This window comes from Aspergillus melleus, assembly GCF_016097325.1.
Source record: "Aspergillus melleus strain CBS 546.65 chromosome Unknown contig8, whole genome shotgun sequence".
Lineage (NCBI taxonomy): Eukaryota > Fungi > Ascomycota > Eurotiomycetes > Eurotiales > Aspergillaceae > Aspergillus > Aspergillus melleus.
In genome coordinates this window covers 1,470,991-1,493,880 of record NW_025763377.1, presented here as the reverse complement: position 1 = coordinate 1,493,880, position 22,890 = coordinate 1,470,991, and the positions used below count along the sequence as shown (strand labels likewise).

The following is a 22,890-nucleotide window of genomic DNA, read 5'->3' as shown; positions in this document are numbered from 1 at the left end:
TGCCTAATGCGGCAGATGACGATTAAATCATTAAACTCAGAGGGTCAGTGGATCATTCGATGCAGTTAATTCCCGCCTACGGAGAAATACCTGAATCGAAGAGCCTCGTGTCCAACGGGGTACATGATTCGGGTGATGAATCTATTGAGGATTGCTACTATTTTGAGTAGGTGGGAATCCGAAGACAAAGGAAAGGGGGGAAATATCAGCCGTCCATACCGCAATAGGGCAATGCTCGTTGCGAGTCACAAGGTCACGACTCAAAGGTGGTTGATTATTGATGTGGTAGCATTATTGGTAGCCATTATTCGATAGAATTAGGTAGTTGCGTTTTCTTTGTTATTGCTTTTGCCGAACACGTGTTGCACAAACGAGCTGATCTCAGCTGAGATCTGATATTGACTCGTCTGTCCGCACATCCATGCAGTGCATTCCGGCTCCCACGGACGACCTGCACGTAAGAAATTATTCTGATGCGGTCGAGTTTACCATGCAGCATGCACGTACCTCGCTCTGTCGCTCACTCCAACCAGATCAGTAATCAGCCTACCAGTGCTCATTATCCGCCGCCTTGGTCAGACACGGTCCATCGAAGCCAGCTCAACCATGGTTCTGTATTGTTCCCCGCTCAATAGATCGGTGGTGAACCCCGAACGCATACCCTCAGCTGGAGAGTGGGCGCATGATGGACGATAGCCAATTGATTGGCTCAGGCACGCATTCATTGCCCTGACCCAGTGCCGGATTTATTGGATTAGAAACCACATGGGTCCTCCGACCCACCACTGCACCCAATTGATTTACTCCGTACAGAGCGCATTCCACATGTCGAATGAGAGTACAGAAGGACACCGGGGGTTTACCCGAGACATTACGATTATTGAGATTGGAATCGGAGCCCTGAGATGTGGTTGATAGCGCGCTGTAAGCCTAGTCCCGAGGTTGCCGCCTTACCGGAAAGGATAAGGCTTGCGAAGGTGCGATGACGGAATTGAAATGAATTAATTTAATCGCGCCTGGTGTATTTCTAATAGTTGGGTTCGGAACCAGCACGAGATAGGCAAAACCTCGTAGGTTTGCGTCAACGGAGTCCGCGGCGAGTACACGTACGGACTAGGGATGGATAGGGATGTTCGCTGCGACGCTGCCTCGTTCTTATTTGTCGGACTTTGTCCTAGCTTCGTATATCATGAGGAGAAAGTGGTGGGTGCTGAAGGGTACATCATGGATGATCGACCCTGACAAGAGGGAGATCGCTCTGACGAACGATTTCTTTGTTCTGGACGTGGAAAGAAAGCCAAACCGAGATAGACGTGACCAGCCCCATCAGATAATGTTCTCAACGGTCAGATGGACCTTCTACCACTAAACCAGTCGACGTCAAACGACATTTTAGAGACAAATAAGGTGATTCTCGAAGGGCCAGGAAACAAAAGGCAGTCGGATGGTGGATCAACGTCCGTATACCGGGTTCGTAGCCCAACCAGAAAACCCGATCGGAATCGATAGTGGTTAAACTAAGTTTGAGCGGAGGGGATGGATCATGGATGACTCCAAATCCGAGAAGATGGGAGCGCCGAAGTTTGGATGGAACGCAAAGATTTAGGTCAACCATGAATACTCGTATCGGCCGAAGAAAGGTGCCGTGGGAAGGATCTGACATAAGCCCAACTGTGCCTCCCACTGCATCAACCTGCATGAGAAATCATCAATAATAATGCTAAGTACCGAGCAGCCCGTAGAAGACTGGAAGAAAGAAGGATTGACTATTATTGTTCCCGGAGGAAGGAAAAAAAAGGCAAACCTGAGGCATCCGGGCGGTCGGCACATCCTGGCGCCCCTTTTCTTGCCCAAAGGGGTTTAGCGCCCCTGGTAGGGTTTCGCCGCGCTTGGCCCAAGTGGGGTCCAGCGTCGTTAGTGCGGCATTCGGAGATCGACATTCTTTTTCTTTCTCTTCCCACGTTCTCTCGCCGTCTTGGTGTCCTCTCTGCATTTGCCTCCGATCCTTTCTGTTGGTGGATGTTTTTGTCGCTCGCCCGGAACTTTCCCTTTCCTTGAACAATGAAATATTTGGATCCCATCTTCTGAGTACATTCTAATCGGCGGTTCATCGCGGTTCCATGGATCTCCTGGCTAGCTTAACAGCAGCGCCGTCGCCTCTCCGGCCATGGGCCGTTGTCATTGGAGACCTTGTGGCAAGACCAGACCAATGTCGATCAGGAGTCCCTCGTGCCTGGTGAAACTCCGGATTTCGACTCGTGCTGCCTTCTGAGACTTGACCGACACGGATGTCCCGAAAGCCGCTAGACAGGTTACGGAGTAGACACGGATACCTAGACAATGAGGCATAATTCCTCGAATCCTACAACGGACAACGGACAACTTCCAAAGACCATGTCTCTCCCTCGCCCGCTCTCTCGCTCCCTCTGGAATTCATCTTCCGACCCAAGTTGCCCCCCTATCCACCCGAGGGGGACTCGCGGTTGGTTTTCATTTGTTGTCCGAATGTCCACCAACTCCAGAAAAAAGGGTACGCTATCTGGTACCTGGGCTCCACTTGTCTCCTGATTCTGCAAGTCGCTAGTGACTTAGTGCACCTCTTAGTAGTCCTCGGGAGTAGAAGACAGACGGAGAAAATCAAATAGTAGTAATAATAAAAAATCATAATATCCATTCCAATGAGGTATGAGCATTGACTTCGGACGGTCCCTGTCGACATCGCCAGTTAAACTCCTGAATTTGACTTGACGTCCTTCATTTTCCTTCCTTCCTCTCCTTTGCTTCTTCACTCCGCGTGGGTTTGAGTGATAATAATAATAAGATTGCCTAGTCCAACTCTATCTCACCCTCCTTCGTTCATTCTTTTTCTCTTTTCTCGAACTACCAGACTGACCCGTTCCCCTGGACTCCGCTGGAGGTCTTAATTGATCTTTGACCCATTCCCACGGTACTGGCACCAGGACAAAAATGATGCAAATTTGAATCTTCCGAATAGTCACCGTTGTGCTGAGTGATTAATTCTATTGATGATTCCCATCGTTACACAGGTACGTCTAGTTCTGATTTTTATTTTTATTTGATTGCTTTTTGCTGTTTGATCTTGAATTCCCTTTTGTCCCCCATCACCGCCACCAACTCCAACTCGTCCGGGCTGCATTGTCATCTGCCAGATCCCTGTTCATCTTCCTTTTCTTTTCCTGCTTTCTCGCCCCTTTGAGTTTGGCTTGAATGCAGTCATTTGGAAAACGTCAGACTCGCCTGGGGCAGAATACTACGTGCATGCAGGAAAAGGCGGAAGCGCCCCCAAACGGGCTGTGTTAATTAGAAATTCAGGCTGACTGACGAAAAAGGAAGTCTTTCGCTTTTCATGGTTCTAGGATGACCTATGTGTTCTTGAAACTCTCGGAGCTCGAATCACACAACACTTCCACACCATCTTTTTGACACCCTTTATATCCTCCGACGCCTTTGACGGTCAGAAAAATAAGCAATAAGAAATAACAAACCCCGACGGTCACTGTATGTGATCCCCACATATAGTCATGATGCAGTCCAGCAAAGGACCCGAATCTCTCGATCTGGGGAGGACGGTCTCGCGCTCGCGCAGTACCAGCATGTCTAGCGACTCTCAGCTCCCTCGACTTCATCTCCTCGTACCCCCCGCCGTGAACCCGGCTCCTTGTTTCATCGCATCCTCCGCCGCCGCTCAGATTGTCACCGCTGACCAGGAGTTCAACGCCGCGGACTTCGTGGCCGACGAAGAAGACAATGCCTCCTCAGCCAGCGCTCTCGTCACTCCTGAAGCCCTTTCCGCTTTGAACGGCTTTCTCGACCATCTCCTCTACAATATCCTTGCCTCCTCCAAGTCCACCCAGTTGGCCTGCATTCGACCCGCAGTGGCGGAGGTTCTCAAGCCTCGACTGGCGAAGGAAGTGGTGTCGGCCGCAGATGAGGAACTGAGCGAGTACATGGGTGGTCCGGAAGACGAGCAGTTTGGCGGCCAGACTCCGAGTGCCGAGTTTGATCTCATCCGGTCATGGAAGTTGACTCGCTTGCGGTGCATGGTGTACACTCGACTGGGCGATATGGAGGAAGACGACGAGGAGGAATACATCGAACAGGACGGTTTGGGCGAGGATGAAGATGGTCCCCGGAGGTTTTCAAGCCACATCGGCTACATCACCCCGGCTGCCGCCATCTTCCTGGCGCACATCATTGAATACCTCGGCGAGAAGGCCTTGGTGATTGCGGGCGAGACGGCTCGATCTCGACTGTCGAGCAAAGTTGATGGTGAAATGACGGAATCTGGCGCGGAACGAAGCACCATGGATCGTCTGGTCGTTGAAGATCTCGACATGGAGAAACTAGCTTTGAACCCGACCCTGGGAAGACTCTGGCGCACGTGGAGGAAGCGCACGCGCTCCCCCAACTTGTCTCGAGCGACGTCTCGCGAATCCATTCGGCGTCGCGGCACGATCGGCCACCTTCCTGTGCGTGGTCGGCGAGGCAGTCTGGCGGTGGATGAGTTCCTACCACCTCGTTCACAACCCAGCCCTAGGCCCGAGTCTCCTGCGGACGTAGACCCTGCTTCCGTCGCGCTTCCTGTGAACGAACACGACGTGCAGGAAATTGAGGTTCCCGGCTTCGCGTCTGACACGGATGGCGGTGAGGTTATTCAAACCATGGAAGCCGTCGTGGCGCACAAAGTGCGACCTCGGAGTCTGATGGTGCTCACTCTACCCTCGCCACGGTCTCCGACCTTCAACGGCTCCTCGCCGATTTCCCCAAGACCGCAGAGTGCAAAGACCCACCGACATGCTCGGTCGCGGTCTTTGCCCGGTGCCAGCGCCCCCTTACCACCCCAGGAGACCCCTGAGGTCGAACACACCGCCGACCATCCGTCCCCTACTTCGTCGGAGGAGCGACGGCAGCTGGAGACCATGTATGAACACGACGAAGATGACGAATCTACTGCCGATAAGAAACCCGCCGTCATGGATTCCGCGGAGCAAGTGCTCTCTCCTTCGGTTGAATCGCCCACGAAGAAGTCCGAGACAGACAGCTTCCCCGAAGAATCGACCGGACAGGATACAGCCGCAACCTCTTCGATCTCTGGCGCCTCAGCCGAAGTGGTGATAAGCCGGGCCAACAGCACGAGAGCCTCGTCTTTGAGTGACCGTAATCAACCGGACTCGGAGGCTGAGATCATCGAGGGACAAGGGATGGCCGAAAAGCCCAAGTTGGCGTCTGTGCAGCGACCGCGACGAAAATCGAGCCGGGAGCCCAGTCGGAAAAACGAGAGGTCGACGACTCCTGCGGCCGTCAGCAGCGAACAAATGGTGCAGTCCGTGGCCGAAGATCCGCCCCAAACGCAAGGGGGAGACTCCACCCCGGCGCAACCCGCCGTCAGCACCGATGCGTCGAGCACTTCTGACACGGATCTGACTTCCCCGGACCCTGTTACCCCTCAGCCTCGTTTCTCAACCGACAACTCGAGCGAGGAAAAATCCCCCCGACCGCCGTCGTCCGCCGAGAGTGCGTATTCCGAGAGTTCGCGGGCTCGTCAACGCCCTAGCCCGTTGCCCCTGCACCGCGGAAGTACCCATCAACAAACTCCCTACGGGCGCTCGAGCCCGGCAGTGTCCACCACCAGCTCAGGTACCGAACGGGCAGCCGTTCAGCGACTGTCTGGGCGACCGACGACTTCTGCAGCCTCTTCGAGCTACTCCAAGCCTCGCCGTTCCGAAAGCTTCAGTAGCAACCGCGATAAGCGTCCCGTAACGGCCGGCTCCACCACATCGCAGGTCTCCACCAGAATAAAGGGTTTGATTGTTCGACAGGGAGACTCTAGCTCGCTCCTGCGCAGCTCCTCTGAAACAAGCAGAGCCTCGACGCATGACGAAAAAGCGGACTTGGATGATTTGATCCGCAGCGAGGAGACAATTCATTTCACCCTGACTCCCCGGAACATGCGAGAGATTGAGGTATGTTTACTTTATCCGGTCGAGTTTGGGAACTTGATTACTGACTTAAATAGGAGCCTGATTCTCCACGTTGGCGAAACCAGCAATCTACTACCGCTGACCTGGCGGATTTCTTGAAAACCACTGCACCCCCAGGATCACCACGACCTGGCACTTCCAGTACGGCTAAAGGGCAAGCGGATCTTGCAACCATAACCAAAACCAAATCTTCCGACCTGCCTAAATACAAACCCATCCAGCCATCGAATATGAGCCTGCCGCCGACAAGTCCAGGACATTCTCGTGATATGAAGCCCAGCATTGGATCGACCCGCGAGTTTGCCAACTCGGTCAAATCCAACGGACCACCTAGTCCCAGCACCATGAAGTCGCGCATTCGTCGGTTCTCCGATGCTGCAGACTTCTCAAAGAAGTTCACTCGGCCTCCAAGCTCTCTTTCGAACACGGCCCGCAGCTCCACCGCTCCTCGACTGCAGGCTCGTCCTGCCGTCGCTCCCAAGGGAGACCAGAGCTCTGATCTGATTGATTTCATTCGGGAGGGCCCGCCGACTGCTGGGGCCCGTCGCATCCCGCGTACCGTTGCACCTTTCCGTGATACCATGGACTCGGACGAATTACAATCCTTAGGACCCAGTTATGCGGAGAACCAAGCTCCGTCGATTATTAGTACCCAGGATGAATCCTACGCCACGAAATCTATAACTTCCGTGGGCTCTCACACGGGGCTTTTGGATTCTTCAAACCGGGTCCCAGTACAGACCAGTGCTCCGAGACCAGCTCCTCAGGTGGCTCCGGAGCCTGTCAACGTACCTGATGACCCGGTCCCCGTCCGAAAACAGCGTCGGGTGCCTGATCCTTATGCCATCGATTCTGATGATGACGAGGATCTTGAGGAGCTTCTGGAAGGACCGAAACCCCCCAAGCGCGAGGAAGAGAGCTTGATGGATTTCCTGATGAACGCTCCACCACCACCAGATACATCTGGACCCCCGCAACCTTTTAGCGTGAATGCGTCCGTTACAAAACCCCCCTCTGGCGGCACTTCCTCGATGAAGGCGCGACTTCTTCGCAATGGCCCCTCTGCAAAAACCTCCAGGACCTCCCTCCGCCCACAGCCGGCACCCAGTAACCCTCCTGTGGTATCGGCGAACTACACCACTAAGGTTGGCATGGAGCGAAATGCAACAGCGCGGTCGAACCCTTACAATATGCCTACCGTCACACAACGACAGACAGAGACCAGCGCACTGGCTGATTTCCTCAGAAGCACCGGTCCCCCGGAGCCTCCTGTTGTCCGCACTCCACCGCCTAATGCTGGGAGCAAGACCAAAGAATCGAGCAGTGGCTTCTCCCGTCTGTTCGTGCGGCGGAAGAAGGTTGAAACTTGATGGGCTACATGAACCCACACATTCTTTCTCGATTTTCCCTTCTCTTTTTGAATCTTTCGTTTGAGATCTCCTTTCTTGTTTTGACATGCAAACACGAAATTGCTATATGCTGGCGATGATATGTGTCCTTTGAAAGCGTTCTGAGCCGTATGATGAACTACTTTTGGTGTTTATATCCCTGCCGTGATACTCCTTTCTTCTTCATCTACCTTTTTTTTTCTACTTCTTTGTCGATCTGCTATATTGGTATTGACCGTATAGGCTTGGTTCCCGTTCTCCTCTTCTCTTCTCTTATACTCCATTTGTCACATTCTTCTTGGGGTTTATATTCCTGCCACGACTGTTTTCTGTTTTTGATATCAAAAGTGGTATTATACTGAGTATGGTGGACCTTTTTTTTCTTTTTTCTTTTTTTTTTTTTCAATACCTTGGGATAAATTGGCGGCTTTTTACGGGGATTTTGATTGTTGGTGACTATATTTTCATATTGCCGGATTAGGCTTGGACGGATTAGTATATCTGTCCACAATGAATATCTTCTGAACCTATCATGATTTATTCGAAAAGATTAGAAAAGTAGAAGCTAGAATCATTGAAAGACCCTCTCAAACTGAAAATGTACCCATTCAAAAGTCATAATCCCTTGTACAGCCAATCTATTCGAAAACGCGTGGCCCAAGTTATCCCGGAACAACGATCCTCCGACCGCACCGGACAGATCCCCTTGAGCGCGGCGTGGCATCAATGGGCCGCTGTTCAAGATATTCAATTCCCCAACACCTCCAGCGTCGACCACTGCGACAATCCACCAATCGACCATGGGGTCTTCGCTTACGATGAAGTCCGTCCTCGGTCTTCTGTTCCTGTGTCTGGTTCAGCTCTCCTCCGCCCTGCATTTCGACCTCCCCGCTGTCAGCGGCAAGAATGAGCGATGTATACGCAACTTCGCTCATAAGGATCAGCTGGTCCAGGTGACTGCTATTGTGGGTGGTGCGAAGGGTGACGGGCAGAAGGTTAATATGGAGGTATGTGAGGTTCTTCCCTGAAGGGTGCAGTTCTTTTGGGCTGTGATTGTTTGATCTGTTGGTGGTTGTTTTGGGGAGCGGCGCTCAATGAAGCTCTACTTGTTACCCTTTTTTTAAAAAATATTATTTTCGCTGACGGTTTGATCTTGGTTGATGCAGATCAAAGACTCCTTGGGCAATGAACATGGTCGTCCTAGGGACATCATCGGAGAGACTCGTCAGACATTCACTCCTCCCGCCGACACTTCCTTCGACGTGTGCTTCGAGAACGTGCTTACTACCGGCCGTAAGTCCTCCTCTTTGGCATTGCCATTCCAGACCACTGGGAAACCCATACTCCACCACGTGGCATTACTGGGATGATATATATCTAACGGTTCTCACAGGGGGTGGCAACCTCTACCGGTCCATTGAACTCGACGTCGACATCGGCGCCGACGCCCGCGACTGGTCCAGCATTCAACAGCACGAGAAGCTCAAGCCCATTGAGACCGATCTCCGCCGGATGGAAGAGATGGTGGCCGAGGTTGTTAGCGAGATGGAATACCTGCGGGCGCGTGAGCAGAAGCTGCGCGATACCAACGAGAGCACCAACGAGCGTGTCAAATGGTTCGCCTTCGGGACGATGGGTATGCTGGTGGGATTGGGTGCTTGGCAGGTGGTTTATCTGCGGGCTTATTTCCGGTATGTTATCTTCCTCTCTTGCCCTGTTGATCTTGTTCACACCACCGGCTTGAGATTATCGCGACTAACGATTTTTGATTCCCATAGATCCAAGCATCTCATCTAATCTTTCCCTTCTCGTTCGTGGTTGCTGTCCGGTTGGGGAAGAAGAAGAAGGCGGCTTGATGCTGTTTGTTGCTTCTTTATTTTCATATTTTCTTCATGACAAAATACGGAGTTTTACAATGCATTTTGTGCCGAGTTGTGTTGGTCTTTCTTCGATCTTATGTAGTCTCGGACATATCTTTGACGCTACACTGTTTGAATACTTATGATCCTATGAATTATACACTGAGAATGGAGGCGTGATGTTTGGCAATAGTGTTTTGTAGATTTGTTCATACCGGTTATGGTGCTGTCAGTTAGACATCCGGATTAAGGAGCTCAGGTATTGGGAAACCTCGACTAGAGGAGGGTTAGGATAATACATATCAGTGAAGAAGGCTACTAGGAACTTTTTATATTAGTAGAAATGCTCGATCTTGGAAATCGGCATATCTCGGTTGGCCAATGTTTGGCCCATGCAAACACCACAAACAGCCTACTTGCACCGTTACCTCCGGATGATGTCAATCCCGTCAATTATTCATCGGCTCTAATAGCTTAACCATTCGCCATTCCCTCTAGTTCTCGCCTCCCTCTCCCCAGATATCCCCAATCTTTCAAAAACAAACCCATCAAGAGAAATAAAGACCATCATGTCCGCCCCGCGACTCATGCACCGCATCCTACGACCCTCTGCGTCGTCAATCCGCTCAACGCCTCTCCTCCCTCGTCGCAGCTTCGGCATCTCGGCAATCCGCGCGAAAGATGGCAATGAACGCTCCGGCTCCGACTCAGACTCGACAGCCCAATATCGCGAGAACCAGACCTCGAAGCCCCCCAACCAATTTGTCCCGCACTCGACCTCCACCATGACCAAGGACTACCCCAAGGTCGGCGCGAAGTCCGCTCCGCCCGAGATGCTGAACTCGGTCGACCCGGACTACAGGCCGGCGGACCCGTACCCGGGCAAGGTCGAGCACTTCACGGGTGGGAGACAGCAGCCTGGAGCGCAGAAACCGGAGCTCGGGGTTGGTGAGATGGAGGGCATTACGTTTAAGGTTGAGCCGTTGAAACGGACGGGAGAGGATTTGGCTACGATGAGGGCGAGGTTGCTTTGTTAGTTCCCTTCCCCCTTCTAGCCTCTTACTCGCTAGTTGTGGATATATGAAGATATGAAGAGATGATGTTAACACGAAACACAGACCAAAGCCGCAAACGCGGCATCCTCGAATCCGACCTCCTCCTCTCAACCTTCGCGGACGTCTACCTCGCCAAGATGGACAAAGCGCAACTCGAGGAATTCGACCGCTTCCTGGACGAAAACGACTGGGACATCTACTACTGGGCGACGCAGGATCCGCCATCGGAGGAGGAGACCTCGGGCGTGGCCTCGGACACGCCGACGGAGACCTGGAAGCGCACCGGGGCCAAGAGCGGGGAGTGGACGCAGACAGTCGGCGCGTTCAAGGCTGCATATCGGCCCGTTCCGGCTCGATGGGCCGACTCGGAGGTCTTGAATCTGCTGAGGGCTCATGTGCAGGATAACAGCGCCACGGGGTTCCATGCGGCGAAGAATAAGAAGACCGGGGGGAGTGGGTTGGGGAGGATGCCGAATATTAAGGTGTTCGATTCTTGAGTTTGGGGGAGAAGTGATGTAAAGGTTCTGGTTGATGCTGTAACATATTGTATGTACTACGCTGTTTGTTGTATCATTTTATAAGATATTTGATTGTTTTGCTTGTTTTGTTCGCACGTTGAGAGATATGGGGTATGTGATATTGAAGTTGTGATGAGGTTTTTGGTTATATCGGTCAGTTGTCGAGTTGATATCCAACTTCCTATACTCCGGACATAGCTAGATAGCTGGATAGCTAGATAATTGATGATATCATTGCATGATTGTCAGTTACTGCAGGTGTCAAGTCTGTGTGTTGACTCGGTCTAGACATAAAGTCGAGTCTCATGAGTCTCACAGATGCCATAGCATCAGGAATGAAGTTCTATGAGAAAGATCAAATCAATAGAGAACTCCGTACAGACAGAATAGCTGATTCAAGTCCCAACCTACCCATAGCTGTCCAGGTATAGACCACGTGACTCGCTTGTTAGGGCTTTCCGCCACGTGATTCCACAACAAGCGGGCGCCGGCAAAGTAGGTTAGGGTTTGGGCTGCTCCTCCATCGTCGAACGCTGTGATTTTATCCCCAGCCCAGAGTCAACGACAATTGCTCCGCCCGCGTTCATCCTCCTCTCTCCTCTCGCGGTCCCCTTCCATCGTCTCCCAGACTCCGAACATGGCTGAGCAGCTGGTCCTTCGCGGCACCCTCGAGGGTCACAATGGCTGGGTTACTTCCCTGGCCACCTCTCTGGAGAAGTAAGGGAAATTCCGGCACCTGCAATTTCGATCAAATCCATACCGAAATAGGAACATGTCCAAAAAATTTCATGATGAAGAAAAAATAATTCTTTGGAACATGGGCTGGATTTCGGTGGATGCATACATGATTGCTTTTCACATATATGGAATTGGGTTTTCTGACATGTATCTCTTTCTCTCGATTTTAGCCCCAACATGCTGCTCTCTGGCAGTCGCGACAAGACTCTGATCATCTGGAACCTCACCCGCGACGACCAGGCCTACGGTTACCCCAAGCGCAGCCTCGAGGGTCACTCCCACATCGTCTCGGACTGTGTATGTCTTGCGAAACCTTTTCCATTTTACCCTCCCCTTTGAGATCGAGGAACCCCGTCGGCGAGAGCTGGGTGACGAGAAGATAAGACAGAAAGATGGAAAGACAGAATTTTTCGGCTGACCGTGTGGGATGTGTTTACAGGTCATCTCCTCCGACGGTGCCTACGCTCTGTCCGCCTCGTGGGATAAGTCCCTCCGCCTGTGGGAGCTCTCGACCGGCGAGACCACCCGTACCTTCGTTGGCCACAACAACGACGTCCTCTCCGTTTCCTTCTCCGCCGACAACCGCCAGATTGTCTCCGGATCCCGTGACCGCACCATCAAGCTGTGGAACACCCTTGGTGACTGCAAGTTCACCATCACCGAGAAGGGCCACTCCGACTGGGTTTCTTGCGTGCGCTTCAGCCCCAACCCCCAGAACCCCGTCATTGTCTCCTCCGGATGGGACAAGCTTGTGAAGGTATGCCTCAATCGTTCCCCGTGTCATACCCCCTCCCACTCGTGCACTCGATGTGAGGCCGAGTTTTGTTTTGAATTCCAGAAGATGTTTGCATATTCTACGTATTTGCTACTTCAGAGCCTTATGGCCATGAGACAAAAATTCACCCAATGCCTGATGGACACCAAACAAATTGCGATTTTTATCAAATCACTTGTCTTTTTCCTGTCAAAAGAATGCTGTGAGAGTTTGGAAAGGCCAAAGCTAACCAACATTCTCAATAGGTTTGGGAGCTCGCCTCCTGCCGCCTCCAGACCGACCACATCGGTCACACCGGCAACATCAACGCCGTCACCATCTCCCCCGATGGCTCCCTCTGCGCCTCCGGTGGTAAGGACGGTACCACCATGCTCTGGGACCTGAACGAGTCCAAGCACCTCTACTCCCTCCACGCTGGTGACGAGATCCACGCCCTTGTCTTCTCCCCCAACCGCTACTGGCTCTGCGCTGCCACCACGACCAGCATCACCATCTTCGACCTCGAGAAGAAGAGCAAGGTTGACGAGCTCAAGCCCGAGTACATCGAGAAGGGCAAGAAGAGCCGTGAGCCCGAGTGTGTGTCTCTGGCCTGGTCTGCTGACGGCCAGACTCTGTTCGCTGGTTACACTGACAACAAGATCCGTGCTTGGGGTGTCATGTCGCGGGCATAGATTCTCAGATAAAAATCAAAACATTTTAAAACCGTGAGCTTGTTTAAATGTTCGAAAAAAACAAAGGGAAGGGATCACAAAAAAAACCTTTGAGAAAGGAGAGAGAAGAGATCAATGAGAGGAAAGAAATAACCATTTTATTTTCCATTTTTTTTTTACTACTACCTTTTGTTCGATTTTTTTTTTATCTCTTTCCTCCCTTTTTTTTAAGATTCATGGGCAGGCAATTGGTTCGGGATGTATGAAGCCATGAGCAATGAAGCACCCCCCTCTGGAGACATGGCTTTACTTTCTTAAAGGGGCTCCTTAGTTGGATTTCTCTCTTGAAAAGGTGAACTGTCTTCGGGGCGGTTTTTCTAAAACATGTCTAGAGCTTTCAACGTCACTTGATTCCCGTCTGGTATCTTGTGATGGAAAAGACATGCGATGTTCTAATACCACCACTTTTTTTCTTTGAAGATGTGAAAGTCCTCTTGGATCATTGCTTGTCTTGTCTTATCCTCGTATCCATGCCTAAGGCAGAGTTCAGATTGCCTGTTTGCCCCAGTAGTTAAAAGTAGTTGTGTAGATCCTGTCGTTGGATATAGTCTTTCCTTCTAGGTTATGGCTATGCTTGATGCACGAGTCTTGGTCTTGCTTTCTGCCGTGCTGCGTAGTTCGTTTCATTCTATCCTATCTATGTAATGTACATTTTCTGAGTTGAGACAAGGTATATATTGATTTTCAAGGGAGATTTCGTTCACTTTTTCGTCACCCTTTTCAGGGCACCATCGGCCATCGCAATTCCTTCTTCGTATTGAAGACCCTGCGCTAGGGACTTGGCTTTCTTGTAGAACTTCTCCGCATCCTTGACGTTGTTCTGCAGCTCCGCTAGTTCGCCGAGGTTGTAAGTTGCCGCCACGCAGGACGCATCGCAGTTCTCGTCACGGACAGGCGGCTGGATTCTCGCAGCGACCTCAACGGACTTCTGAGCCCACTGTTTCGCCGCCTCGATGAGCTGATTGCGCGCCGCGCTGGGGTCCGCCGCCCGGATCGGCTTCTGGGCCTGTCCCGCCATGGCGCTGGCGACGTCGTTGAGCAGCACGACCTGCTTGCACGTAGGCTGTTCGCCCTCGTCGACCCGGAGGAGGTCCAGAGCGCGCAGGTACAGCGGCATGGCGAGCTCATGCTTGTCCTGGTCGGTGTATCGCGACGCCAGATCCGACAGTGCGGTGGCGATCTCCGTCAGATTCAACCAAGCGTTGTTGTCCTGCGATCCGCCACCCACCGGCAGACCCAGGCGCTGTCGCCGTCTCATCTCCTCCAGACACAGCTCCACCGCAGCCACCTGCGCTGCCTCCCCCTTGGCGTCCTCCTGGATGTGATCGCTCGAGTACAGCTCCGCCAACTTCATCTCGATCCCGACAGCCTTCTTCAGCGCTTTATCCCGCTGCACGCGCTCATACGCCTCCACCTCCTGCATCTTGCGCTGCTCCGCCAAAAGCTCGGGATCCGTCACCTCCAGCGCAACCTCCTTCTTCTGACCCTTCTGCGCAGCCTCCGCCTCCGCCTCTTCCTTCTTCCTCTCCTCCTCAACCCACTGTAACACCTCCTTTTTCGTCCTCTCCAGGACCTCAACCGCAGGCTTCGCCAACCCCGCCTTCTCCAACATCATCGCCACCTGCAACTTAATCCCCACCACCTCATCCGAAAACGGATGCATCCCCATCTCCACAGCGATATGCAACGCCTCTTTATACGCCTCCAGCGCCTTCGGCGGGTTCAGATCCACCTCGGTATAATACACCGCCGTGCGCAGCGACCGCACCACCGGCGGCGGGAACTTGTGATACTGCGGCCCGACCGTCGTGTACTCTGTGTAGGCGATGTAGGTGAACAGGAGGGTCGCGCCGGCGGTGGAGAAGAGCGCCAGGGGGAGCAGGATGGGGTTCTTGCGCCAGATGTCTTTCGAGGCGGCCCGGAAGCCGAGTTTCATGCGTTGCATGAAGGAGAGGGCGCGGGTTTGCTGGACTCCGCTGGGAAGGCGGGACCGCGTGGTGTTGAGGCCATTGGGGCGTGGCCGGGGGTGGAGGTGGGATATTGAGCGCGAGGGTTGGTTGTGTTGGAGGATTCGGGTCTTGGGGGTGAGGGCGCAGGCGCGCCGGGTGGTTGCGTTGAACATGCTGGTTATTGATGAGGAAGGTGGTTGACTTGATTAATTGAGTGTTGGCATGAGGGTTCAAGTGATGATTTATGATGGCATATATCGATTCGAAGATAAGTGACAAAGATAGGTGAAAGTGGCGGTTAATGCATGTAGAACGGACGGCAGAGAGTCGAAGTGAGAAGAAAAGAACGAAAGTCCGCCGGCGGAGGTGGCCCAAGCTCTCCGCTTTCATATGACGTCGCGTCCAGGACTCCTCCATCTTCTTTGTTTTCACATTCACATCTCCCAGTATGTGATTTGGAACTCATTTCATCGCTTCATGACTCTCATATCCCCTTTTACCCGTCGAGGAAATCTACTCCGATGTGCGGACGATATGCATTAGGCGTGGTATGTCCTTCCCTTCATCGACTACATAAACTGCACACCATATAAATAACTGATCAAATACAATCAGCGCATGCGCTTCATCCGCAACCGGATGCAAGAACAAGGACTTCAAGTTGACGACGCACCACCTGATGACTCAATTCGCGAGACCTACAACTTCGCCCCTGGCTACAACGGCGCTATCTACCGCGCTGACAGTCCCAATGAAGAACAACACCACCGCCATCAGCAGCTCTCAAACACCAACCCCAGCTCCCCCGAAAACGAGCAAGAACCCAGGCCAGTGAATGACATTCCCAAATCCAACTCATCCAACAACGCTAGCGCAAACCCCCACTACAAACTCCAAAGCATGAAGTGGGGCCTCATCCCCTCATGGACAAAGCGCTCACCAGACTACGGATCCCTCATGCGCACGATCAACTGCCGCGACGACTCGCTCGTCGAAGACCGCGGCATGTGGACGTCTATGAAGCGCAAGAAGCGGTGCGTGGTCATCTGCCAGGGGTTCTACGAGTGGTTGAAGAAGGGACCCGGCGGGAAGGAGAAGGTCCCGCATTTCGTGAAAAGGAAGGACGGGGATTTGATGTTCTTTGCGGGGTTGTGGGATTGCGTTTCGTTTGGTGGTGAGTTTTCCCTTCTCCATTCCCCATTTATTTGGAAGTTGGCCTGTATTTGGAGATATTGGGTGGTGTATGTAGGTGGCTGCGTGAACTGACATGATCCCGGGTACAGACTCCGAAGAACCTCTCTTCACATATACCATCATCACGACCTCATCGAATCCCTACCTGAAGTTCCTGCATGATCGGATGCCCGTGATCCTCGAGCCCGGTAGCGAGGCCATGAAGACATGGCTAGATCCGACACGTACGACATGGTCGAAGGAACTACAGTCCGTGCTAAAGCCCTACGAGGGCGAGCTGGAGTGTTATGCCGTCTCCAAGGAGGTGGGCAAAGTGGGCAACAATTCGCCGGATTTCATGGTCCCTGTGGCCAGTAAGGAGAACAAGAACAACATTGCGAATTTCTTCGCCAACGCGAAAGAGAAGAATGAGCCGGCTTCTGCGGAGAAACCAATATCAACGAAGGAGCCGAAAGTAGAGGACGATGAAAGGGAGCAGAGACCGACGAAGGATGATGAGTGGAGCGAGGATCATGCCCCGAAGCCTGTATCCGCTGTCAAGAGAGGGCATGACGAGCAAGGGCCAGCTGAGGGCGAAGACATGGACGATCAGAAGAGACTTAGGCTCGAGGAACATACTCCGTCGCCGCAAAAGGCCCGACAGCTTTCGCCGTCGCCGTCCAAACAACAGACCGTGCCTTCAGGTAGGAAGACGCGCAGTGCCACTCACAACCAGAAAACACCAAGGAAAACGGATAGTAAGAAGGCGTCGGATGGATCGCAGCGGATCACAAAGTTTTTTGGTAAATGATGGTCAGTTTCAATTTGCATGACTCGGGGGACTGTTATATGGCTTGTAATTAGGGCTGGGCCCATATGGTAATGCATTTATTTACAATGAGACGGATTCAATTCAATTACTGCCTTCTGGAAACTACCCTAGGCATCAAATATAGTACAATTCATTATATAGTTGTACAGATGACCAAATTGGCCATTCACTTTTTGCGATATAAGCTCCTTGCATTCTGACAGGCCAGACCTTATTAGGATTGAGACTCGATCTCGCGCAACTTCTGAACCAGCTTCTCTCTCAGGAATGGACTCAGTCCGAAACTATACAAACAGTTAGCTCAGCGTCACCCACGGTCTGTATGAGAATGAAAAGAGGAACTTACAATCCATCCCTCGTCACAATGCGATAGGTACCTATAACAGAAGATCAGCTCACGCCTGACCAACCCTCACCATCATCTCTAAGCAACAGAAAGACCTACCACTCGCCTGGTAATTCCCATTCCCCCCAACAAAGTTGCCATCTCCATCAACTTCCAAACTCCCAAAGATATCCTCCGGCCTAGATACCCAGTCAGTCGGTTAGCCAGTCACACGCCACCAGCACCTCTCTATCACCCTGCGCAAAGGGGGAAAATGACTCACCAAGCAATGCGCCCATACTCCGGCGGCCTCCTCCCATCCGACAAATGAATCCACCCGCCCCTGCCCGCAGACCCAGCACCCCCCTGACCACTCGCCCCGCCACTCGAATCCGCCGTCTCCCCGCGTCTACGCCTCGCCCTGCCCCCCGTCAACAACACGCCGCCGGAGCTGAGATTCGCGCCGGCCGTCGACACCATGACCTGGGCTTGCGAGACGGCGTCGGGGTCCTGGTATCCGTGCTCGGCGAGCACGTCTTGCAGGATGTTGAGGAAGCGGGGATTCTCGCGGAAGGAGTCAGGCGTGGGTGGGAGTTTTGAGGTTAGGCCGATGGAGAGCGTCGCGTTGGGTGGGGTTGTTGGGAGGAGGGTGAGGATGTGGGAGCCGTTGGAGGGGAAGGTGTACTAATGTTTTGGTTAGCTGAGCTGGTTCAGGGGGGTTAGAAAGGTGGGGGAGAGGGAGTATATAAAGAGGTAGCTAGGTGGATAGGTGTATGAACTGACTATGTGAGGGTGGCCTTCTAGTGTTGATACGCTGCGGATCTGTGAATATCGAGATGAGATGCCGGGTTGGCGGATGAAGGAGCGTAAGGCCAGCATGACGACCGTAGTTCAATTGATTGGAATGATGGTTCAATTCAATCGAGGAGAAGGAATCTGTAAAGGTGTAGAGGACCGACTGGACTACTCCGTACTGAGAAAAGATGCTATGACGCTGCCGAGCAAACAGGACAAACTCATGTGACTGCGCGTTTCATTGTTGCAGATCAGATCGACCCGACGGTTGCGGTTGCGACCTGAGCTCCTCTTCCTGTGCTTTGCAGCGTTCTTGGACTTTCTTTGAGGGGGAATGGCATTGGTGCTATCTGGATTTGTCCCCGTCTGATTATTTTTACTATTTTGTACTTTTTGCTTGGCTTAGGTCTCCAGTTCACTACGACGAAACGAACGAAGCTATGCGCACTCATGCGATTGGAACCACCGACGTTGCCGAGTGATTGATTGTCCTTTAGCTACATACGATACCCTTTGATTCTAGATTTGCTCGATCTGTTTATTGTTCCCAATCTTTTCTGAGACGTCCAGAACGCAAACCACCATGGCCACCCCGTCATCCAAGAATCCCGGCGCAACGCCCACCCATCTCACCTCGTCCCCTCGCCCCTCAGGACCCATGACCCGACCGATTTCCCATAAGTCGCCGTCAGCGCGCACTCCGTCCGTTTCGGGCCCCGCACACGGCAACAACCAGCCAGCCGTCTCGCACCAGTACGCCACGCCTCTCGCAGCGACCGCCGGGCCCGAAGACCCCGTCGCGTTCAGCTCCCCGTCGGCTCTTCTCGCGCTCGGTGGTTACAGCGGGATCAGTCCGTCTCCGGCCGTTCACGACGGGCTGGTAGCGTCGGGGATGAACGAGAGCGACATCCAAGCGCTGGGCATGCAGGGGCTGAAGCTCGGCACGGCGCGAGACAGCGACGAGGAGCGACGACGACATCTCGACGACGTGGTGCAGCTTCTGCGGACCCGCGTGGCAGGCCGGGGCGTGTGCCGGGAAGGCATCGAGCGGCTCGGTGAGCTGGAAGGGTTCGAGTCGATCTGGCAGGAGGATAATCTGAACATTGCGGGGAATTTCGTGGACCTGGAGATTGATTTTCATCGCGGCCGGAATACCGTGAAGGATGTAAGCTTGAAGTATGCGACGCCGGACGCGCCGGACGGGGAGCGCAGGGAAGAGGCCACGGCGGTTCTGAAGCGCGATTTGATCCAGCCGCCGGAGGAGGGGGAGAAGGGGGTCTGGAAGTCGTTAGCGGGGTTTCATGAGAATCTGCAGTGGCTGGCCAGACATGATCGGTTGAGCCAAGAGGTGAATTGTTTCGAGGCTATTGAAGGTTTGCATCAGAGTTATAAGCGGGTGTGGGATGAGGAGGAGGCCCGTGGCAAGTTCTCTGGGGTCTATGATCATCTCTGCCGGGGCTTGGTAGGTCGCCCGTGTCTACATCAGGAAGGGCGCGTGGGCCTGAATATGAATTACTGGGTGCAGCAGGCCCAGGTTCAGGATGCGAAGCGCAAGAAGAAGTCTGCTGATGAGATGGCGGTTGACCAACCATCTGCGCAATCGGATGAAGAGCCAACGGATCAGAATGGCCGGTGGAATATCATCGTCGAGTGCGAAGAGGGGTATCCTTCCTTGCGCGTGTCGAAGGAGTGGATAGGTCCCGAGGCCTTGATCGTGATGAACAACGGGAACGATCCGTCGGCCTCAAACGATGCCTCCGAGTCTGAAACGGTGGTCGTGAACTGGACCGAGCCGCCAGTCACCATGTCACAAAACCACTCCGATGCAATGGCTCTGGATTCTGGCATGCTAGGCTCCCAACCCAACCGTCGCTTCGTTGCTCGATTGGAGCCACCGCTCGATTTGCCGATCCTCCCGGCCTCGGAGATCTACAGACATCTCGGGATTCAGATACCCCAGGAATTCAAAATGGTTACCTACGACGGTTTATTGGCCCCGGGATGGTCGCCGTTGTCGTCGACAGGCGCGATGGGTCTCGGCCCTGAGGAAGCGTCTCAGCAAAATCGCAAGAAGCGCACGGTGTCGGTCCAGTCAGTCGACATGGAAGGCCGGCCTCGTACCAAGCAACACAGCTACACTTTCCAGCCATTTGAGCCTACAGGAGGAAGGACGATACGTGACCTTCCATTTTCTCATCCCCGTCAACTTGCTGATATTCTTCCGGTAAGTCGATCTGCATTATGTATTCTGAGGGACTGAAACTAATGGGGGATCAGACTCTGCGACAGTACGCATTTGTAGCGAACACCATCCGCAATGTTTTCAATGCTCCCGCGAAGAACGACTACAACGGGAGAGAACCCCAAACACACAGCCCCGGCCAGCTGAGTGAATTGAAATTCTCAGGCCTACCCGGCAAGCTCGGCGGAAAGAATGGGGTGATTGTCCTGAGCAACAACGACCCCAACGAGAGCAAACTCGATTGGTTATTAAGGGGGTCTAATCAGACGGCGGGCCTCGTGAACACCAGGGCGAAAGACCCCCAGGCGCCAGCCGACTCCGTGGAAGACGCCTTCACTCCGGAGGATGAAGTGAAAGTGGACGTGACATTGCGGACCCAACTCGGACAACCGCCCGTCATTATGCTTCTTTTCGCCGTTGACGATACGAGGCCGGAGGCGCCTATGTCGCCTATTGGTCGACCCGTCCTGAGCAAGGTCTCTGTCAGCTTGGAAGTCGGCGTCAACGGGCGCATCTCGGTCGTGGACATGGCAGGGTTACTGGACGACGAGACCGGCGACGGCATGGACACACAGGGAGCCGACGGGACCAAGAGCGAAGCCGCCGAACTGCAAAACAAAATCGCCCGAGTATTCGAAGTGTCTCAAGACATTGGCATTTTGGTCGAATGGATCCTACGATGGTTACGACAGCGAAATGGTCGGTGATCATCCTCCCGCTTGCAGGTGGAGAGGCATTGGATTGAATTGGATGGGTTGGTTGAATTAGCACGCAGTCCACTTTACACCTGAGTGGAGATACCGAACCCGAGAGAGAGAACTAAGAGTCTCGATCTTATCAAGCCAATTTGGATGTGAAGACGCTGATTCATCCGGCCAGCGTTGCGGCCAGTCACCTGAGACGCCGTGCAGTTTGATCCAGTTTAGAGAGTTGGGCTAAGCTTTCCAGCAATCGGCGCAGGAGGTACCTGCAGGAGCTTGTCCCACTTGGATTTTTTGGGATGGATTGCTTTGATCCCAGGGTCCAACGACGGTCTGCATGTGGCAGTTCCTGAGACTGGACTATGTAAGGGACTAGAAATGACTGGTATACAGGAGTGAGGCAAAGGCGAACTACGGGGTTGGGGTTCTTATGCAGACAATCCAATAGAAAAAGTGACCATATAATCACAGCATAACTATTCTACCAGTCGAATCAACTGTAGATCACCAGCAAGCTACCTTACTAACTATACACCTGGCACTCACTCGCACAAGAGTGAAGAGCCATGCAGACCAAGTCGTAGATTTAAAGTTGCCGATCCACCACCGACGGGAACAAATCGATGACCAAAGGAATTTACAAATAAGATCGATTTTGACTTTCCGGTTTTCAACATTGCTACCTGACCAAGCGGGCAGAATTCAAATAAGAAAAAAAATCCCATTAAAATAAATTAAAAATAAAAACATAAGATGGAATGTATGTCAGTGAGTGTGTGTGAGGGATTTAACTAAAATAAATCCAAACCATGCATGCAGGTAGGTGAAGTCCGCAATCCACAACGGACGCAAGGAGCTTTCCCCAGCTGTCTTGCTCTGTTTTTTGCGTTGTTCCGCTTCGGCGCGAGGGATCACTTGGATCCCAAATTTGAAAATCTCGCGGGGAGAGGTTAGAACCTAGGTACATTACTGTACAGACTACAGGGTTTACTGTGTATGTTGGTAGGGAGCTGACAGGTAAAATGAAATTAATCTTAAAAAAGGTTTACTTTACTCCATGTCCGTGCTGTGGACGGAGTAGAGATATATCCCTCAAGAATGACCAGTCGGATAGTTATTTCTTAGTTTCGCCTAGGTCAACAGACAGACCAATTCTAGGGATACTGGGTTCTTCGTATCTTGAATGATCAACTGCGCGATTTAAAGGCGCCTCACTTCGGAGTATACACTATACTGTACACTATGCAGAAGTGAAGGTGTAGGTAAGGTGCCTAGGCAGGTAGGTAGGAAGGTACCTGTGCATGGTGCCAAGGTGTGCATTGCAGCGAGACGTCTCATCTTCAAGACTTCAATAACTATGAATGTATTTTATTTCATTCATGTCATTGCTCGAGGGAAGTAGTTCTCAATTTGCAAATTTACTTACACACCATTCTTGATGTACTTCAAAGTCCTACCTTGCTGGATATTACATCATTTCCAAGTAACCGCTCGGCAAGGCGGATAAGCTTGTGACTTGCCATGAGATGAGAGTATCTTGCATTGACTGACCTACCATCGACGTATGTACCTCCACCTTTTGGGAACTGGGATAGAGGATGATTCAATGTATCTTGCAATTCTCCATCGGATACCTCAGGTTCCTATTCTATAGTGTATAGTCTATACTCACTAGAAGTAAGTTCAAAGAGCTGCACCTCGATAAAAGCAGACTCTAGTCCGCCGCAGCAACGTCCCAAAACGGAGAATACACCATGAATCTGATCCCTCCGATCTGACAACCTCTCTGAACCATGCCCAACATTACCATCAATTCCAATTAATCCCT

At 52.5% G+C, this 22,890-nt stretch overlaps 8 protein-coding genes across 8 annotated transcripts; 6 read left to right on the top strand and 2 right to left on the bottom strand.

The window, feature by feature from the left end:
* Positions 1 to 3,542: 3,542 nt before the first annotated feature.
* On the top strand, positions 3,543 to 7,372 carry LDX57_012557 (uncharacterized protein; the record flags this gene model as incomplete). Its single annotated transcript, XM_046094305.1, has 2 exons — positions 3,543 to 5,984; positions 6,038 to 7,372. 2 exons carry the CDS (start codon positions 3,543 to 3,545, stop codon positions 7,370 to 7,372), a joined length of 3,777 nt encoding a protein of 1,258 aa, XP_045950284.1.
* An 818-nt stretch (positions 7,373 to 8,190) lies between these two features.
* Positions 8,191 to 9,187, top strand: ERV25 (emp24/gp25L/p24 family protein; the record flags this gene model as incomplete). Its single annotated transcript, XM_046094304.1, has 4 exons — positions 8,191 to 8,397; positions 8,557 to 8,683; positions 8,784 to 9,081; positions 9,169 to 9,187. The coding sequence occupies 4 exons, from the start codon at positions 8,191 to 8,193 to the stop codon at positions 9,185 to 9,187; spliced, it is 651 nt and encodes a 216-aa protein (XP_045950283.1).
* Positions 9,188 to 9,818: 631 nt separating this feature from the next.
* On the top strand, positions 9,819 to 10,801 carry emi5 (succinate dehydrogenase assembly factor 2; the record flags this gene model as incomplete). The annotated part of the gene is made up of 2 exons (XM_046094303.1): positions 9,819 to 10,281; positions 10,368 to 10,801. 2 exons carry the CDS (start codon positions 9,819 to 9,821, stop codon positions 10,799 to 10,801), a joined length of 897 nt encoding a protein of 298 aa, XP_045950282.1.
* A 658-nt stretch (positions 10,802 to 11,459) lies between these two features.
* cpcB (40S ribosomal protein RACK1) lies at positions 11,460 to 13,006 on the top strand (the record flags this gene model as incomplete). Its single annotated transcript, XM_046094302.1, has 4 exons — positions 11,460 to 11,539; positions 11,731 to 11,857; positions 12,000 to 12,317; positions 12,581 to 13,006. The coding sequence occupies 4 exons, from the start codon at positions 11,460 to 11,462 to the stop codon at positions 13,004 to 13,006; spliced, it is 951 nt and encodes a 316-aa protein (XP_045950281.1).
* Positions 13,007 to 13,745: 739 nt separating this feature from the next.
* On the bottom strand, positions 13,746 to 15,167 carry LDX57_012553 (TPR domain protein; the record flags this gene model as incomplete). The annotated part of the gene is made up of 1 exon (XM_046094301.1): positions 13,746 to 15,167. One exon carries the CDS (start codon positions 15,165 to 15,167, stop codon positions 13,746 to 13,748), a length of 1,422 nt encoding a protein of 473 aa, XP_045950280.1.
* Positions 15,168 to 15,515: 348 nt separating this feature from the next.
* LDX57_012552 (SOS response-associated peptidase) lies at positions 15,516 to 16,978 on the top strand (the record flags this gene model as incomplete). Its single annotated transcript, XM_046094300.1, has 3 exons — positions 15,516 to 15,542; positions 15,610 to 16,168; positions 16,278 to 16,978. 3 exons carry the CDS (start codon positions 15,516 to 15,518, stop codon positions 16,976 to 16,978), a joined length of 1,287 nt encoding a protein of 428 aa, XP_045950279.1.
* Positions 16,979 to 17,213: 235 nt separating this feature from the next.
* Positions 17,214 to 18,203, bottom strand: LDX57_012551 (uncharacterized protein; the record flags this gene model as incomplete). Its single annotated transcript, XM_046094299.1, has 5 exons — positions 17,214 to 17,283; positions 17,346 to 17,376; positions 17,445 to 17,524; positions 17,608 to 18,008; positions 18,108 to 18,203. The coding sequence occupies 5 exons, from the start codon at positions 18,201 to 18,203 to the stop codon at positions 17,214 to 17,216; spliced, it is 678 nt and encodes a 225-aa protein (XP_045950278.1).
* A 499-nt stretch (positions 18,204 to 18,702) lies between these two features.
* Positions 18,703 to 21,068, top strand: LDX57_012550 (RNA polymerase II mediator complex middle subunit MED1; the record flags this gene model as incomplete). Its single annotated transcript, XM_046094298.1, has 2 exons — positions 18,703 to 20,343; positions 20,397 to 21,068. 2 exons carry the CDS (start codon positions 18,703 to 18,705, stop codon positions 21,066 to 21,068), a joined length of 2,313 nt encoding a protein of 770 aa, XP_045950277.1.
* Between the last annotated feature and the right edge of the window lie 1,822 nt (positions 21,069 to 22,890).